This window comes from Anser anser, assembly GCF_964211835.1.
Source record: "Anser anser genome assembly, chromosome: 1".
Lineage (NCBI taxonomy): Eukaryota > Metazoa > Chordata > Aves > Anseriformes > Anatidae > Anser > Anser anser.
Window position 1 is genome coordinate 211,111,363 of NC_139720.1, and position 18,234 is coordinate 211,129,596.

At 46.5% G+C, this 18,234-nt stretch overlaps 1 protein-coding gene across 1 annotated transcript in view; it reads right to left on the bottom strand.

Annotated features, from left to right (window-relative positions):
* Positions 1–18,234, bottom strand: part of LOC310898736 (glycerophosphodiester phosphodiesterase domain-containing protein 5-like) — a 32,039-nt gene that overhangs the window by 2,305 nt on the left and 11,500 nt on the right. Inside the window, 13 exon segments of the mRNA XM_083834140.1 lie at positions 389–471; positions 1,588–1,735; positions 3,464–3,541; positions 3,543–3,775; positions 4,303–4,453; positions 5,308–5,390; positions 5,733–5,878; positions 7,365–7,458; positions 8,779–8,877; positions 10,447–10,506; positions 15,085–15,178; positions 16,028–16,131; positions 16,864–17,072. Of these exon segments, the coding sequence (XP_083690266.1) occupies positions 389–471; positions 1,588–1,735; positions 3,464–3,541; positions 3,543–3,775; positions 4,303–4,453; positions 5,308–5,390; positions 5,733–5,878; positions 7,365–7,458; positions 8,779–8,877; positions 10,447–10,506; positions 15,085–15,178; positions 16,028–16,131; positions 16,864–17,046 (1,556 nt within the window). The 5' untranslated portion in view covers positions 17,047–17,072.

The window sequence follows — 18,234 nt, forward strand, 5'->3', positions numbered from 1 at the left end:
CAAATATTAACAATGAGAGCTCTCCTCCTAAGTTACATCCAATGTCCAAATAATCTAAATAGTAAAAAATAGAAAAATCAGTTCGTTTTCCAGCTTTGATAACTGGATTCTGCTGCTACTCTAAACACACCAAGTCTGCACTGAATCCTTTGGGTAGGTGATGTCTGAGTTACCAAAAGGAAAGGGAAATATATAGCAAGCAGGAGCAGTGCAGAGGTTTTTGGAGACTTTAAGGCCTTTTTTTTTTTTTTTTTTTTTTTCTAATTCTTCAAGAGGAAGATGTCCTCTAGAGCAGTTTTAACCCTTCAGGTCACTGAAAGCATCCCTTCGTTCCTCCAAGGGGGACAACAGATGAGGCTAGCACGGCCACTAGCAGCTCAGTAGTTACCAGTGCAGAGCGAAGATGAGTGAGATGAGGAGCACAGAGGCCAGGTCCGTCAGGATCCACATGATGTTGTACTGCTGCGGCGTCTGGAAGGGAACAACAGAGGACGTGTCCAACACCAAGGACCCCGAAATACGCAAGAAAGCTGCTCTAGCTCCTCCTTGCTTCTTGATCCTAGCAATTCAGCTCCCTGGTGTGCATGTGAAGTAATATCCTTACGGTGTTTAAGGTATTTGGTGGCATTTTAAAGAGGTCACCTGCCAGTGGGTGTTGGTGCAAAATCATCAGTCTCAATAAGGACAAGTCCGCTGGGTGGCCAAGGAGACTGGACCACATCACAGTAAATACAACAGGGACTTGTTTGGACAGGCAGGCCCTGTAGTTTCCTTTGCTTCCCTATGACATTAATATCAACAGATGGCATTTGGCTGCCCCTGGAAAAACTGTACTTAAGTGAAAACCAGAGAGGGGCTGGGTTGGCTCCTGCTTCAAGTCCAAGAGCATCTGAAGATTTGTCCTCACATCAGACCACTCCCGCCCTCAGAATGGACTGAAATGATGCGGTTTTCTGGGTGGGAGATGGAAGCACTGTAAAATCTACTTCAAGAGTGTGAAACCAGTCATTCAGAGTGGTAACCTGAATGCAGGGACTCTGGTGAGACCAGTGACCCAGGTGCTCCGTAGCCCTATAGGTTGTCAAAGGCACAGTAGAGGGCAGACAAGCAATGTGAAAAGTTCCTCACAGCAGGTTTTTTTTTTTTTTTTTTTCCCTTTGGGCTTGTGACAACAGACCAAGTTGAGAAGGAATGTAGGCGTTCCTGGGATTTAGGAACTTTTGACAGCAATAAGGTTCTTTAGAAGCTTAGAGATTGAAATCCTCATGCGATATCCACATGTACCCTCAAAGGCCCCTTCCTTTAACCCTAGACAAGTTTCAGTATGACTTATTTTCCCTCATGTCAGGCCTGAGTCTCCAAGTCCAGCCAACCAGGGTTCTTCTCCATGGACCAAAAAGAACCAGGAAATGAGGGTGATGATACCTGGTATGGCTCAGAGGAATGAGGTAAACCAGGTTCATGTTAAGTCCGTCTGCATGCAGAGGGACTTTATTCATGCACAAATCAGCCCATGGTCTCTAAAGGTAGCCATGAATATCTGCCCCCCATTTTGTACCCCGGGAACAAGGGAGGATCACTGCTTACCATGAGGAAGAGGGGCTGGCTGAGATTCTTCAGCGTGTGGACAGCATTAGTGGTCACAGAGTGTGCCCCCGAGCACCACGCCAGGGAGAAGAGCCACGGCTCGTTGATCACATAGAGGTTGGTGGTGATGTTTGCCTCAGCGTATTTCCTTTAAAAGACCAAGAGGCAATTGCCTTCATTAAGGAAAGCAAGGAGGTTAGTACTTCCTTTGGGCTGAATCAAGGAGAGCTGGCAATTCTGTATGGCAATTCTGTCCTAACTTGTTATAGGACGTAGGTCAGGAACAGAAAGGAAGCCCAACCAGCCAATAATCGGTTGATAATATCTAATTCCAACCCCTACATGGGCAGGGACACCTCCTGCTAGGTCAGGTTGTCCAGAGCCCCTTCCAACCGGCCTTGGGCACCGCCAGGGCTGGGGCACCCCCAGCTCCTCTGGGCAGCCTGGGCCAGGGCCTCAGCGCCCTCAGAGGGAAGAATTTCTTCCCAACGCCTCCCCGAAGCCTCCCCCCTGCCAGGCTCCAGCCGGTGCCCCTCGTCCTGTCCCCCCAGCCCTGACAAAGAGTCCCTCCCCAGCTTCCCTGCCCCCCCTGCAGGCCCTGGCAGGCCGCTGGCAGCTCTCCCCGGGGCCTTCTCTTCCCCAGGCCCACCACCCCCAGCTCTCTCAGCCTGGCCCCACAGCAGAGCTGCTCCAGCCCCTGAGCATCCTCGCGGCCTCCTCCGGGCCCGCTCCAGCAGCTCCGTGTCCTTGTGCTGGGCCCAGAGCTGAACGCAGCGCTGCAGGGGGGGCCTCCCGAGAGCGGGGCCCAGGGGGACAATCCAGCTGGGGGCTGCCAGCTCATATTCAGTATTCCACCTAAAAATGCATTTGTCATCTCCCAATAGTGTGTTTAAAATAATCTTCAAGGTCATTATTCACATTTCTTATGTTTGCAGCAACAGCTGGCCATCTGTGATGTCCTTATAAGTTACTGAAATTTAATATGAAGTGATACCATTTCTCTGTATAACTCTAAGGGAATGTATCATCAGTATGAGTATTTGTAAATTTATCTATAGTCTGCCCAGGATTTACCCAGATTTACCCAGATGGATCTACCTAGCATTTTAAATGTTGGGAAAATTATCATTAAGAAAACATGGACATTATTATTATCCAAAGGGCTAAACGTTTTCTTATACTTGTTTTTAATTATTTTTCAATGCTTTTGAGCATGGGAAAGAACAAAAAATCCTGTTTACAAAAGGAGAGCTGGATAGGTAAGACATTTCATATGTGTTTTTAAAAATATCTGTTTATGTAAGACAACCATTTTGGAGAATCCTTCAATAAATGTGGAGCTTTCCATTGGAGAGATTACACTGTTAGTGTGTCCCAAGCAACAGAGTACTGGTAGCAACAGAGACAATAATGAAGTCTCCAAAATACCATCTACAAGAGTGTTGTGTTCTCTCACCACAGCATTATGCACTCACACCGATGTTTGTGGAGGCCATAGGAGGTTAAATAGTTGTTTGTTCATTCTCTATGGTTCATTATTAGCAATACTGAGGATGGCATGTGTAGAAACCTGGAGACACCTGCATCCTTCTAGTCAGAAAATCCTTAGATCCCAGTGAAGTAGATATGGACTTGGACAAGGAGGGGTGCTACCCTCCTTGCTACGTATGCTACCTCTTGGCCCTACACGGGGTATACAGTAGGAATGAAATAAAGTCCTTCAACTCCAAAATGTAACAGGGTTGGCCACAACCTAAAAGAGCTCTTGCCAAAAATGCTGTAGATCCTAGAGCTGGTCACCGGAGGGAGGCATTGCCACACACATGAAGCAAATATCCTCTAGACAACAGCACTTCGGGCTGAAACTGCAACCTACCGGATATCTTCACTGGACATTTCAGTGTAGGCCAGATTGAGTTTGACAATATTGTCCATCAATAGGTCTTCAACTGGGCCAGCCTACCAGATTGGGTCTAATCCCGGACTCATTGAGGATGACTTCCAGGGTTCTGTTGATCCACGAGTACCTGTAAGGATGTTTCTCTGGAGGGCGGTAGAGATCAAATATAACAAGTTTATTCTGACTGTCTGCGAGGCGCAAGAAATTACTTAGCTTGTAAATTGACTGATTCATTGCCTGGTTTTGATCTGCCCTTGACAGTGAGCCCATGCATGAAAAGGGTTTGTCCTAGAAACAAACAGATGTAAAAAGGAAATCAGTCAGCCAGTCATATCTAGGAGCAAGCTGCATGCAAACATTTCATACCTCTGTAAGCGAAAAAGTTTGGCATCAACCCTCAGTAGGTGAGGATATTCTATTCTGCTTAGCTCTTCTACCTGAGAAACATGGATAATTAACCCAGATGACACTGCTTCTGGGACATAAATTGTGTAGCTAGCTCTGCTGTTCTTCTCTGTCCCATCACGTAAACCGTATTACACACAGCACCTTGCACAAGTACCTGTTTTCTTCTTTCTCCAGACCATCTGTTCTGCTGCTGCCATGATAAGGAGCTACAAGAACACCCACCAGCCAAACAAAATAGGTCTCCTAGGCCTAAAGGCCAAAAGGACAAAGCAAGGAGACCCCCAACTGAATGACTTCTACCAACTAAGTGTGGGCTCAACCAAAAGTTTCTCTCCTAACTTTCATACTAATAAGCTGTAGCCAGCCAGTGTCTCTTCTACAACATCACAGTCATTTATGGTGCTTGCCTTAAGGAACCATGCTCCAGCATTCAACTCCTTCAGGGTATCCCAGGAGAACAAGGCTGCATTTTGAGCAGTGTCGTTGGGATAGACCTCCCTGATGTTGGTTGTCCTCCTCAGGCTGCTGTCATGCATGAGGAAAGGAACTCCGTCGTAGCTGTTGGAGAGCAAGAATTCAGGTCACCTGGAGTGGAGATCATTCATGGCACAAGCAGAGTCAAACCAGGTGAGAACAACGTGTGGGCCACCATGAATGCAGCAGTACAGCCTCCCTTAGAGCAGAGGGTAGGGTAGGAAAGAAGGCTGACACTCAAGATACCAAACTGTTTCAAGCTTAAATATTTCTGGGTGACCTTGGTGAAGCTGTACCTCACTGTGACTCATTTTTCTCAGGGGCAAAGTGGAGATGGTGGCATTTATGCCTGCCAGCCCCTAAAAGAAAATGGGTAGTAACTTGTGGCCAAAGGCTCTTTTTGCTGACACCAAAGTGCTTCTACAGGTTTCAGAGGACTGAAGTTTAAATGGATAGAAAGGCAAAATTCTCTTTTATAGAAAGGTCTTTATTAATAGAACACCTAAGTATTAGTATTTTAGTTACTTAGTGCCTGGAAACTGCTCATCCTGCCCAGTAGGTTAGAAGGTCATGGCAAGGAGTCCCATACACAAAGGTAATTAAAGGTCTAATAATTATATCAATGATGGCACAGGTCTAAATACAATTTTCTGGTGGTTTCTAGGCCTGATAAGACCTTCAGTGAGGCCTGGAAGTCAGACTACAGTAGGAACTTGTCTCTGTATGTTGCAAAAGTATTTAAAATATACTGTAGAAATAATGACTGTTAGATAAGAGCTTATTGAGAAGAGCCATGTCCCACAGCCCTTAGCATCATGCAGCAGCTGAGGGACCCTGTCCCAGCCGTTGGCAGAACCAAATTGCCCAAAATTACATGGCTCCAAAGGCAACTCTTAGAAGAAGTATCTGCTTTGGGAAGTGTGATGTTTTTCCCTTACCTAATGGTGACATCTGTTTCAAGACCATCCCCACCATGTTCAATTGTCTTCTGAAATGACATCTCAGTGTTTTCTGGTGCCAGCTGGGGAAAAAAAATGGGCCATGAGCAGACTGGCTTTAGACACACTCTGGAGGACTCTGTAAATACTTTCTGTCTCCTTGTAACGCCTGTTTTGTATTAAAGGACCACCATTATCTTGTTAAAGTCTCCCGTTTGCTTTCTTCCACCTTAGCCACCAAACCCACCATGTCTCTCAGGGTTCCCTGTTAGCAAACCCACAGAGCGATCATTTGGCACACAGTTCCAAACGGAAATGTCTCCCTTTCCACCCTCCATTGATTTCTTGGGGGGAAAAAATGATGATGATGAAGGCAACAGCACACAGGATGAGGAAATGATGTAAAATAGCTTCTCCAAACCTACCATCGGTGCTCCGCGGTGTCCAATGAGGGCTGGCTTTGGTCCAAGTGTCCCCTCCTCTCTGATGCAAGGAGAGTACATCCCCAGAGGTATCAAGAAAAGAAAGAGAAGGATAGCCAGGTATGGACCAACAATTACCACCTGAACAACTGCAAAAATTTGAAGGAGGAATGCTAGAGTTAATCCATTTGGTAGCACAGCGTTTGCCTTGCAGCTTGACTTTTAATACAGCCCTCCAGCTAAGTAACTGTTGGGCTTTGTCCCATCCCATTTTCCATCCCTTCTTCCCCTAATTTTCACCGTCTGTCCAAACAATACAGTCCAGGACAAAGAAGGATTTGGGCTGTTTAGGCTAGGATTGCAAGTTTTGTGCTGCAATTGCATCTCACTATGCCTTCCAGCAAGACACAGCCTTCATTTCTTTTTCATTGGAGATGATGCAATGCAATTTCCCCCACCTGTAGAGGAATGATCCTCAACAGAAGGATGCTTTTTTTTTTTTTTTCTTACTCAAATAAGAGCAGGCAACATTTTAAAGTTTCATTCCCCTCCAGGTGAATGCTTCCCTGGTTCCTTCAGACTGCTGTCAGTGGCTTTCTGTATGTGACATGCAGTCTCCTACTGACACTGACTGCATGGGTACTGCATCTCAGAAACCTGCCAAGTCATTACCTATGGTCTCTGGAGTCTGTTGACATATTACTCAAGAGTCCCAGTGGGCAACCTTCACCTCAGAGAATGAAACAGTTCCTCTGAGAAGCACCTGTGCACCAAAATTCCTTATTTAGGTGGGTACCACCACCCCTCTGCACACTGTATTAGTGGCTCTGAAAGAACTTGGGGTTACACCAAGTCAATGTATGGAGTTGAGTGACCATTAGGCACAGTGGGTTGTAAAGTCTTGGGTCCCAACATGTTCCTCCCTACCCCCAGCTGCAGTTAAATGTAGAGAAATTCCTAGGTAGGAAACAAAATGCTCCCACCAGCACATTCTGTCTGAAGTCAATGGTTTCTGTTACAACTCAACATCTGCAGATGGGTGTCATGTAGACAACACTGGATATATGGAGAAACTGGGTCAGAGAAAAAGAGCCAGAGCCAGGCTCTTCTGCAGTTGTTCTTGACTCCTTGCCCTTACACTTCCTGGAGCTCTCAAAGGGATAACACCAGGAAAGGAAAGCAAAATTCCTTAACAACCAATCTGAAAGCTCTTTTCCCCATCCTATCTGGCTTCTCCTAAGATCCTCTAGTATGGACTGACTTTCTGAGACAGTGAAACTGAGCATAGCAATTTCGGACACTGGTTGCTCTCTCCTGCAAAATTCTGACCAAATTTTCACGCATGATCTAGAACTTGGGGACTTTTGCTAATCTCCTTATCTTTAGGGCTTGTCACTACCTTGGTATACACCAAAACTTTGCAAGGTAGCATGCAAATCACTAACAAGTATGGACAGGCCCGAGACAGTGCATAGGCTAAGCCACAGCCCTGCTAATTTCTCTGGAATACTCAAAAACTAAAATTCAACTCTAGCTGGAATGTGGATGTGGGAGGAAACGGCTCCTGCACGCTTGATTTTCCACACTGATATGTGTCTTTTGTCATACAGGGAGCAGGAAGCAGAGCTACTGTACCTTTCTTATCTGCTCTGATGGCATACAGAGCCATGGGCCAGGAGAGGAGGACCATGATAGTTATTGCCCCTATGTGGAGATAGGGGGCTGTGATCTGGAAAGGAGAAAAAAGGATTTTATTCAAAGGATGAAGTGTGGATACAGACAGAAACAAGCCCCAACACAGCTGCAGCCTCCCACATAGATGGGCTCCTGCTGTGGACATCAGCAGTTTATCTTCTCTCCCACACCCAGGTTGGATCCACAAAACACCTCCTGAGTCAGGGCAGAGAGATGTGCCTGGCTGGTTCCCCGCACTGAGGAGTGCTCCTCACTTCAGTATAAAGCTCTCCTTTCCTCTCAACCAGCCAAAAGGGACAAGTCTGTCCTTGTCCAGGATGGTTTGGCAAACAATCACCTTTACTACTACGTCATAACCTGTGAACATCTTCCAGAGAGCACCAGTTTTAATCCAATCTAATCCAGTCCAATCTTATCCATGTAACAGTCATCTCCACTGCAACTAAATCATCAATCTAATGTCAACAAACCGGAATTTCCTCAGCCTTTCCTACCGCTTGGCCAACTCTCTAAAATGTAAGGGTTGAAGAAAAGCAGAAGTCATTGAGAGATGTCATTGTGTGTGAGAACGTCTGCCCTGGATACCTGATCCCAACTTCTTTTGACCAGAAGCAGGATGCAGTTGCATAAACAAAGGTGCCACCTGAGATGTCCAGGATATTTGAGATAGTTATGCAGGGCTAGTGGACAGAACACAGGATCTGCTAAAGACTGGTGTCCTTTGGGAACAGCAGCTGAAGCATCTCAAAGGGCATGAACACCCAAAATAAACCACACCTGTGGGAAACCCAAAAGATTTTGTGTCTCCTTCTCCCCATCCTCCTCCCCTAGAGTCTGAAAAGGGGAGGAGAAGCTGACACTTTCTCTTTACCTTTGCCAGTGCATTAGCCCTGATTCCCTTCCTCAGGGAATGAAGTTCTTCTGGGTCGCAGGAGACTGAAATTGGGCTAATGCTAAAAGCTGCTGAGCTGGCATGAGCTGAGTAGGGAGTGAGTTCTCACTCCAGTAACCCCACCAGCCAAACGGATCTGATTTACCTGCCCTCAGCACCTGCTAATTAACAGTGCACTTAAAACAAGTTTGCCAAAAAAAAGGGAAAAAAAGATACGACTTCCCCAAAGGAGACATGTTATATCAAACAAATAGCTTGATACCAAACCTCAGGTCTTGGCTTCCTTCCTTCCTACGGGAAATGTTAAGTCTTAATAAAAGTCTATGCAAAACTGCACAGACTGCCAGGAAAACCCATGTGAAAAACATTTACCATATGGAATATTTTCCACTGATTGCCACACAATACTTCAAGAAACCAGTTGCTTTTTTCAAAGAACCTCCTTTCAAACAAACCTCTTACCTGGAATGAGAGGCGGACTGTTTTCCACTGATCTCCCCAGAGTACAGATAATATGAAGAGGGCTGTGATAGAGAAGCCCAGGACAAGAAAAGTCCCAATCTGGGGAGATACAAAGGACATTAATAAGCTTTGGTATTTCTGCATAGGGTGTGCAATCTATTTGCCTAACAGGCTTCTTTAATCAGCTTGGACTCAATACATTCGGGATGCACAAGCTTGGCTGTGCCACTTCATAGACAAAGAGATCTAATGGGACTAAAACCAGACCCACAGTGCTATAAATTGGATTTTCTGTATGGCAAAACTGATTTTACAAGTTAAGTACCTAACCTGAGTCAGCCCTCAAGGCTCCCTCTCTAGTCACGGGAGAAAGAGAGGAATTTACAGAGGTGATCCATTTCCACTTGCTTTATGATAAGGGATGCCTCTCTCTGTCTGTTGATGCAGATGGAGCCTAGATGAACAACTATCGTTAAATTCTGTAGTTGGCTGAACTCAGAAACACCAAGTTAAACCCAAAAGAGACATCAGCACAGCTTCCTTATGCTGAGTTGCTTTGGAAGAGGCTTCAGCAACTGCAAACTTTTCTGTAGTTCAGAAATAAGAATTTAATCTTTAACTAAAAGAAAAGTGAAGGGGTAGCTCATTCTGTGCTGTGGCTTCTTGCCCAGGTTGGTACCAAGCAGTTATGATGGCAGGCTCTTCCTGGAACCTTATTTGTCTGCTGAGAACTAAACACAAGTAGAAACTGGAACCAAGGCCCTAACTAGTCTTCAGGGAGATCCTACAGATCAGCATCCTAATAATCAGTCCCTAATCTCTTCCACATAGGGACGCAGTGTTGGTATTTTCCACAAATTGCTCTACAGCTTTCTGGATCTTCTGGAAGCCCATTTTTGATAGTAAAATTGATCGTTTCCACTGTGTAAATGGAGAAACAGAGGATGGAGTATTCTGACATTCAACTATTCCCCTTCACAGCAAGATTTGCAATCTTATTATGCTTTCCCCTAAGCTTCATGGCTTATTTTTTAAAAGCCTCACCTGGCTTTCAAGAAGTTCTTAAGAAAGGTGGTTTCTAAAGCATCATTTTGCAGCAACAGCTCCCTGAGGAGTTGTTTCTATGCCTTCCAAACTCCACGTGGCTTTTCCAAAACCACCCCAAGACCAAAAGACACGGGGCACCAGGATGCCTTGGAAAAGCCAGGTTTCTGTTCTGCAGAGGAAGCAGCCACTGTTTTTAAAGCTGTTGGGTCCTGCTACAGGGACTTACGCTGTGCTCCTCATGGAAACTTTGCCTTTGTCTACATGCAACCACATGTAGGCATGTCAAATGCAGACATCCTCACCTCAGTGAGTCACCACGGGCTCCTTTTAGAGCCAGTGGGGAAAAAAGGTACTTTAGGTGTGATTCATCTCATCTCAATTTAAGTGTCTATGACCAGCTGGATGATTTGCATCCTCAGAGGGTTCATTTCCCTCATCTGACTGCACAGGGAGCTTGGGGTGATTAGCTCACTTGGAGATATCATTAGTATGGATATTTAAAGCCTCCTAAGATTAACCTCCTCCCTCTCTCCTATGATCTAAGCTGTTTTGCATGCAGGGAAACACCACAAGCTGATGGTTTAAAGCATGGTTAGGGTTACCAGAAAACCCTCTCCCCACCTTGTGACTCCAGTGCAGGTACAGCTGCTGACCTTCTGCAAGCAAACACATCGCTAGGACCTGGGAAAGCAAGAAGAGATTATTTGCATCCTGGTACAAAATGACAAAATGAGGCATTTCTGGAATTATTTTTGCATAGGGAAGTCACTTTACTCTAGACCTTTGTGCACAATGGCAAGGCAGGACAGGTGGATGGAGAGAAGCGGTTATTGCTACAGTAAATATGTTCCTGAAATGGCCAAGCACTCACCAAAACTGCCTTGTAGGGTCAAAACCTTCTCATGGGTGACAGATAGTTGAGCATTTTGGGGTACACACTTTGTGACTGCACTCTGATATATAGAATATGGCCTGGGCCAGCAGCCATGACATGAAAAATAGAGCAGCAACCTTACTTTTTTTCTATGTATTTGTTGTCACTAAAGGCACATCATCCATGGGGGACAGCTCAGGGAATAAAAGTCTCAAAAAAAACCCAAAAACACAAAACAAACAAACAAACAGAAAAACAGAGCAGAGAGCAAAGGAAAGCACACAGTGACAGTAATTGCAAGAAATGCAAGAAATGCACATCTCAGAACGTGGAAAACTGCCTTGGAGATTCAAAACCTCTGGTTTGTATTAGGTTAATTTTTAATCCCCAGCTGTGGCCCTATGGCTGGTGTGTTCCTTTCCCTGCTGGCAGGTTGGAGCCCTTGGGGATCAGGGTCCCTTAAGGACAGCACCAACCCCAGCCAGGGCAGGGGACAACCTGAGATGCCCTGAACACCAAGTAAAGGATGAGGAAAACCAGTCCGTGGCTCTTCTGGAGACTAGCTTCAGGTTGTCACAGACAACTGATGAACCTGGTGACGAGTTTCACCAGCCCAGGTGCCTTGTGATGAGTTTCACCAGCCCAGACGCCTTGCTGCTGTGCAAACACGTGGGTCTATGCTCAGGTGCATGGAGCAAGCTTCCCAACAAGTGTAAGGGACGGTCTGGGAACCAGTATCACCAGATATGAGGGTTTAGAGAAAAAACATCTGTTAGCAGTCCTCAGTACTCCACTGAGATGATAATTTATGATCCAGGTCCTTGCAGACTGTAACACAGTGGGACTGTGTGAAAGCAGGACAAAGAGATTTAGGGCAATAATGTGTTGGGAAGGGGAGCTGTTCTCCTGAAACCCAACTATAAAGGAATGTAAGGTGATTCCGACCCAGCTACAAATACCCTCTCTTTCCAGGATGATGCTGATTTGAGGCAAGATAAGCTCAGCAGAGAATACAGATCAGCCTTTAAGGGCTACTTGACATGTCAGCCTCCTTTAATTGAATCCTACACCCAGGACATGATGAGTAACCGCGGGAGCAGTTCACGGAGAACTGAATTACTGCTGAAGATCTTAAACCAGGCACATTTAAATAAGCCATTTTAGAAAAATGAAGGGAAAAGACACTTTCAAAATCTCCCCTTTTCTTCAAGCAATGTTACGAAGACTTGGTCCATGCCTAAGGTGCATCCAAACGCCTACTTCAGAGGCCGTGCTCAACTAGACTCTCCCCTGCTACTCCTGTGTAACTTTCCTACAAAAGATGCAGCATATTTGGGGATGCCATTGGAGGAAAAGCTCATTTTTATGGATAGAGGTAACGGCTCATTACCAGCTTACAAGAAGAATAATCACCAAGTTTCATCCTCGGATGGTGAAGGAGGAACTCTTGCAGTTGCTCCACTGGTCACTGGAGGAGAACACGTCTTGATGGACCGGTGAGATGATGTGATGTGGACAAGATCTGTCCTCTGTGTGCTCTGGCTCCTCAAAAGCTGCCTCAGGACCTGTCTGATCTGCTCTTCCATGGAGAGCAGCTGTGTTTAGCAGTGTCTCACACGGTTCCACCTACAGCAAGACTTCTTCAGGCCAAAGGACAACCACCACCAGCAGGTCTGGCTCCTCCAAACTGCTCCTACACATACCCTGGGATTCACTGCAATGGGGGCTTGACAGCACAAGCCAGGTTTCTACATTCACTTTCTGGCAAAAAAAAAATGCAGGCTTTCAGAGCTTCCATGATACCCCAGTCTCTCAGGGATGAAGGCTTGAGGTCACTCTTTGGGCTTCAGTGCCAATGTACAATTTTGAGTCCTCTTCTTAGCGTATGAATGCAGAGGCCCCAGCACATCTGAACCCCTTTACATTATACAGTCAGGAGTTACCTCCCCAAAACCCCTTGGAATGAATGTGTTTAACTGCAGAGAGGCAAATATCATCTTCTGTGTTTGAAAGACTGAACAAGAAAGTATTTTTCTTCTCCCCTGAGCCTGAACTGTCCTACAACAAGACCCCGCAGCTTAACCTTTTAGCTCTAATGGGGATGAGAAGATTGCCTTGGGAGTGATAACAATTAAATTAATTGAAACTGATTGTCTGAAGAAAATTACACTGATGCATGCAGGCGGAGAGAGCCTTTGCACAGACAGCAAGTGCTTTGTTGTGCAGCACTTTGTTCAGCCACTGGTGGCTGCTGGGCAGAAGAGTGTTTGCTTCAGTGGTTCACAATAAGGACGTGGAAGGAGGCCTCCAGGCCCCAGTTGGGTGGAGGAAGAGACTACGATGCTCACAAACAAAACCACGCCAAGCACTGCTTGCTGTAAAAACTCTGCTCCAGCAAGGGCATCAGCGCGCTCAGCTTTCTGACACACGGGACTAGTGATGCAAAACATCACAAGGAAGCATTGCCTGGGTGAAGATCTCTGGTCCTTCCTGCAACACGTGGAATCCTCCCTCCTCCACATCCCCATCCCATGTCCCTGCAGGTCAGGATGTCTGTCCCAGGTGATTGAAATTGGCTGATTCAGCCAAAAACTGTTGAGAAATAACAGGCAGGCAGCACAGCCAGCCTCTTAGGAAACAAGGCAAAAGCAAGTTTTCACACGGAGCCAACATGGTCACAGCCCACCATGGTTCAAAAAGGGTTTCTACGTGTGCCTAAGACCTGGTGAAGAACAGACCATGGTTTAACCTAAGTCCAGCTACGATGTGTGATACCAACAGTCTTGTAGGGAAGTCACACATCACAGGAACCACCAGTGGCTCAATGCAGAAGGTATTTCTGCTGTGTTACGCCCCCTGAACATCACTTGGGTAGGAGGGAGAAGTGCTCAGGGAAGTGCCAGCTGGCTGTGGTTGCTCAAGAGTGCTGAACCTCTGGAGATGAATGTTTTTGGTGGGATAGCAGTAGCCTGATGCACCCCAAGGTGGGAGGTCCCTGACTTGCTGTAGCCATGCCCGGCTTCTTTTGCCTCTGTGGAAAGCCACTGCACATTTTGAGATAGCAGGAGCACGAACAGCCTTGTGCCTCCCAGAACTTAACATCAGTGCATGCAGGAGTCTTGCCAAATTAGGCACGATGGACATAATGATGCAAGCAAGCAGGGCAAGTGCCCTTAGAAATACCCAGTGACTTTAGGTGGGTTACTTAACAGCTTCATGAAGATGAGGAGCAAATGGATCCTGACCGCACATGCATCTTTGGCAAAGCTCAGAGTTGCCCAAAGTAACATTGCAACCACCAAACTACCCACACTGATCCATTAACACCAGGAAAGCTAGGTAGACCTAGCTAAATAACAGACATTAAGCTCTACAGCCACCAGCACGCCTCAAAATCCTTGTAATTAAATATTGTTATTTGACCTACTTAGAGATAAGTTATTCCACAGCTTTTATAATGCTATTGATTGCTTGTAGCATGGCCAAGCAGCTGTCCTATTTCTCACTTTGTTATTTTATTGCTAGCACTGAAATAAAATCACTATTTATTTGTACTTCAGCAGGGACAAAGGACCTTGGAAATCTGTTGTGTTGGGCACTGCGTGAGCAAGGCTAAGAGAGGTTCCCTGCCACGGGCAATTTACAGGCTGGCTATATGATGAGACGTCAATGAACGGGTAGGAGCAGCAGGAACTGATGATAAAAGCCAGTTGCCTTGGTCACAGAGGTGAGTCAAAGCCACAGCGTCAGCCCCAGCACCTGGCATCTCAAAACGCAAGCTGGAGCAGGAATGAGACTGAAAGTGGGGAAAATTTAATGCAGTTTGGAAAAGTGAAGACCTCAGGAACATAAACCTCTTTGGGCATAAATTTAAGGAGTGTTTTGTGACCACATCTGCGGTCTCCAACTGGAGACAAGCCCTCCAGCAAGGCAGAGAGAATCAAGGCAGCTTTAGTGATAATGTTTCCCTTCTTCTCATGAGTTTTACACTTCAGGGTTAGAGGAATAACTCTACTTTGACAACCCATCACCACTACAAGACTCAGATCTCCATACTTCCCTGCTGTCAAATAACAAAACTCAGCTTCCACATAACCAATACTGGCACAGCTTTCCTTGTGTTGATGGAGAAATGGGTCAAATTCACCAAAGGGAAATCACTGAGGGAAATCACAGAACCTACATCTAGCTCAGAGACACCTGTGTTGAAAATGCTCATCCGCAGGTGGGAGAAAGTACCACAAATGCTCATTGTGTTCCCAGTCCTCCCCAGGTAGCTACTGTCAAGCGTCAGGGCAAGGCTGAACTTTGGTCTGATACATTAAACCATCCCTGTATTTATTTTCTAGGCCCGTAACTCACTCCTTAACAGGAGCCTTACTTACCAACAGCAGCGCGATGTACATGAACAGGATTGCAGCCACTACCAGGAGAACAAGAGACCAGAGGAACCAGAAGCCCAGGTTCCCATAGTTATACCTAAAAAGCAATAAAACCTTATCATAGCATTTGTGGCACGTTAGCAGAAGGGGCTGCAGGGAAAATATATTTGAAGGAGAAAACGCCAGAAAGCTGGAGGAGCTACAGAGGCGTATCCCAAGGAGAGAGAGGGAAGCTTTCCTTTTTATCCAAAGGCTCAATAACATTATTACACCTGAATAACATTATTACACATTATTATATATTATTATATATTACATATATATTTTATATATTATATATAATATAATATAATTATTATTATATATTTGTATTATATATTATATTATATATATAATATTATATATATTATATTATTATAACAATGAATAACATTATTACACCTCCCCTTCTCATGGTATTTGAGCTATCTGGATGGCATCTGATTTTAGGGGCCAGATTTACATAACTGCTACCTACACAGTGCAGAAGGAAAGGATTTGCATAAAACCACACTGGTTATTTCTCTGTCTCCAGACTGGGAACATGAAATTCTCTTTGCTCCGAGATAGCTGCTGCAATACCTCTGATGCCAGCCACTATGCTTCTTCAGAGGGAACAGGAAAAAAGAAAAGATGACCAAGGGAAGGAAAGAGCCATTTAGTCCCTTTCATTCACCATTTTTGCAACAGCGGCTGTTATCTTTCTCACAAATCCACACTTAAACCTGTACACCGTAGCCAAGCAAAGGGCAGAGCCTCAGCACCTCTGGAGACCCTGGGAGTTCATTTTGGGTGCCAGAACCAAGATGTGAAGGGACCAAAGCTTTGGCTCATGACTGAAGTGCCCGGCCTACCTGGGGTGTCTCATTAAAACCCGAGTGGGAAAGGAGGAAAACGTGGCACTTACCAGTCAAAGTTGTTGTAGTCATTTTTCGCTTCACCCCACATGTACAGGAAGACGAGAGAAAAGCAGAAAGCTCCAACGAGCAACGGGAAAAACACGCATTCCCGCTAGAGAGGGAGACGAAGGACAATCGGTCAGAGCCTCGTTCACTCCAAAGCAAGCAGAGCAAACAGCAGTCACTGCTTGCTTCTAGGCTGTCCGTGAAACACGTGGCTGGACCTTCTGAAGCCGACCTTGTCCTACGAGGAGAGGCTGCGAGAGCTGGGGCTGCTGGGCCTGGAGCAGAGGAGGCTCCGGGGGCTGCCAGCCATGGCCACCAGCACTGCCGGGAGGTGCCGAGAGGCCGGAGCCAGGCTCTGCTCAGGGGTGCCCGGGGCCAGGCCCAGAGGCCCCGGGCCCAGCCTGGAGCCCAGGAGGTGCCCTCTGCCCCTCAGGAAGCACTGCTGGGCTGGGCGGGTGCCGGAGCCCTGGCACAGGCTGCCCAGAGAGGGGCTGGGGGCTCCTCCTTGGGGATCTCCAGCAGCCGCCTGGACGTGGGGCTGGGCCCCCTGCTCGGGGTGGCCCTGCTGGACCAGGGCTGGCACCACAGGGACCCGCAGCTGCCCCACACCACCAGCCACACGGGGACACTCTCTCCACGGTGGCACAGACAAACTGAGCCTGCCAGAGAAGCACAGCAAGCCCTCCAGCCCCAGGAGCTGCCATCTAGGACACCAAGAGACCGCGCTGGGCTCTAAGGGAGGTCAGGCCTTTGACCCACAGCATCAACTGCTTCTCAGCTTGGACTGACTTTTCCCAGTGCAGAAATGAATGTCTTTGCTGATTCTGAGCTAATTTACCGTCTTGCAGCAGCATTTCCCAGGCTCGGTCCTTCTGCGTTGGTACCGCTTCCACCGGCAGCTGTAGAAACCCGCCAGGCAGGAGATGAAGGGCTGGTGCTCGTACCTCTGCAGCAAGTGCCGACGTACCACCTTCAGCTTCCCAAACTTGATCCTCTTGAGGCTGGTGGAACTGGCCTCCATCTGAAGAGCTTTATCTCATCTTCCTCCTGAAATGAGGTCACAAGATTGATGTGAGTCTCCTTGCCTTCGGGGTAAGCTTTTTGTGTCAGAAGGAGAGGAATTGTTCCCAAGAGGATGCAGAGACCAGCAGGAAAGGTGGCTGAGGACACCCCACCTAACTTTATACCCCTGAGAGAGATGTCTAGAAGAAAAGTACGGTCATTTCAAGTCCCCTGAGTGATCAGTGGTTATAACTTTGGTGCTCTGCATCACCTCTGAGGGAACCTCTGCCTCCCTTTGACTCTACAGGGAGCTCTGGGAAAGGAAATCATTAACTTTAGCCCTCCATGCAGATTCCCAAATAATGTCAGATGAACCTGAGATGAACTTAGCCATGGGAATTAGCTCAATATCGCTGTGACCTCTCTGCAACCCCTTACCAGTTTAAGTAGTTCAGGTAGGAAAGGGACCAAAACTCTCCCAGGACACAGCCCTCTTATCCCAGAAAAACTGCAGCGCTGCAGAGACCGATCCCTGATGGAAAAACTATTTCCTGACTCAAAGAGCTCTACTGGCAGCGTGTTGGAAGGCCAGAAAGAACAGCTGTAAAGATGCACACATGGGAGATCTGTTCATAATCGGGACTTTAAACAAAGACTCCGGTGGTAAATTGCAGCCGGTGTTAGCAGTGAAGCAAACAGCACAGGGGTTGTGCCAGCAAAGAGCAATTTGCCCAGCAGGGCACTATCGAGACCACAAGGAAACATTAAGGAAAAATAGTCCTGTGTTGGCAGACGAACAGGCACCGCTATCCATCGCTTCTTTGGAGAACAGAGATAGCCTGAGATGCTCTCCGAGTGCCATAGTGCCCCTGAGTCCATACCGGTCATGTTCAGATGCAGGCATATCTGCTGCAAAGTCCCAGCTCAGGAGTCCAATCCCCTTAATTTATCTGATGTAATAACAGTAATTTAAGAGCAAAAATGAACAGATTGCTGCACTACACACGTGGGTAAAATGTACATGTAAATAGTTTGCAAACAACTCCAAGTCCTGCGTTTCTTTGCAGAAATGAATGGATAACAGCTTGCAAATTGACACTACATAAAAACAACCCCAAAAATCCAGCCCTACGATCAGTTTGCAGAAGGCACAAATAAAACAAGATGCAAGTTAAAACGGAAATGATGCTCTCCTCATGTATTTCCT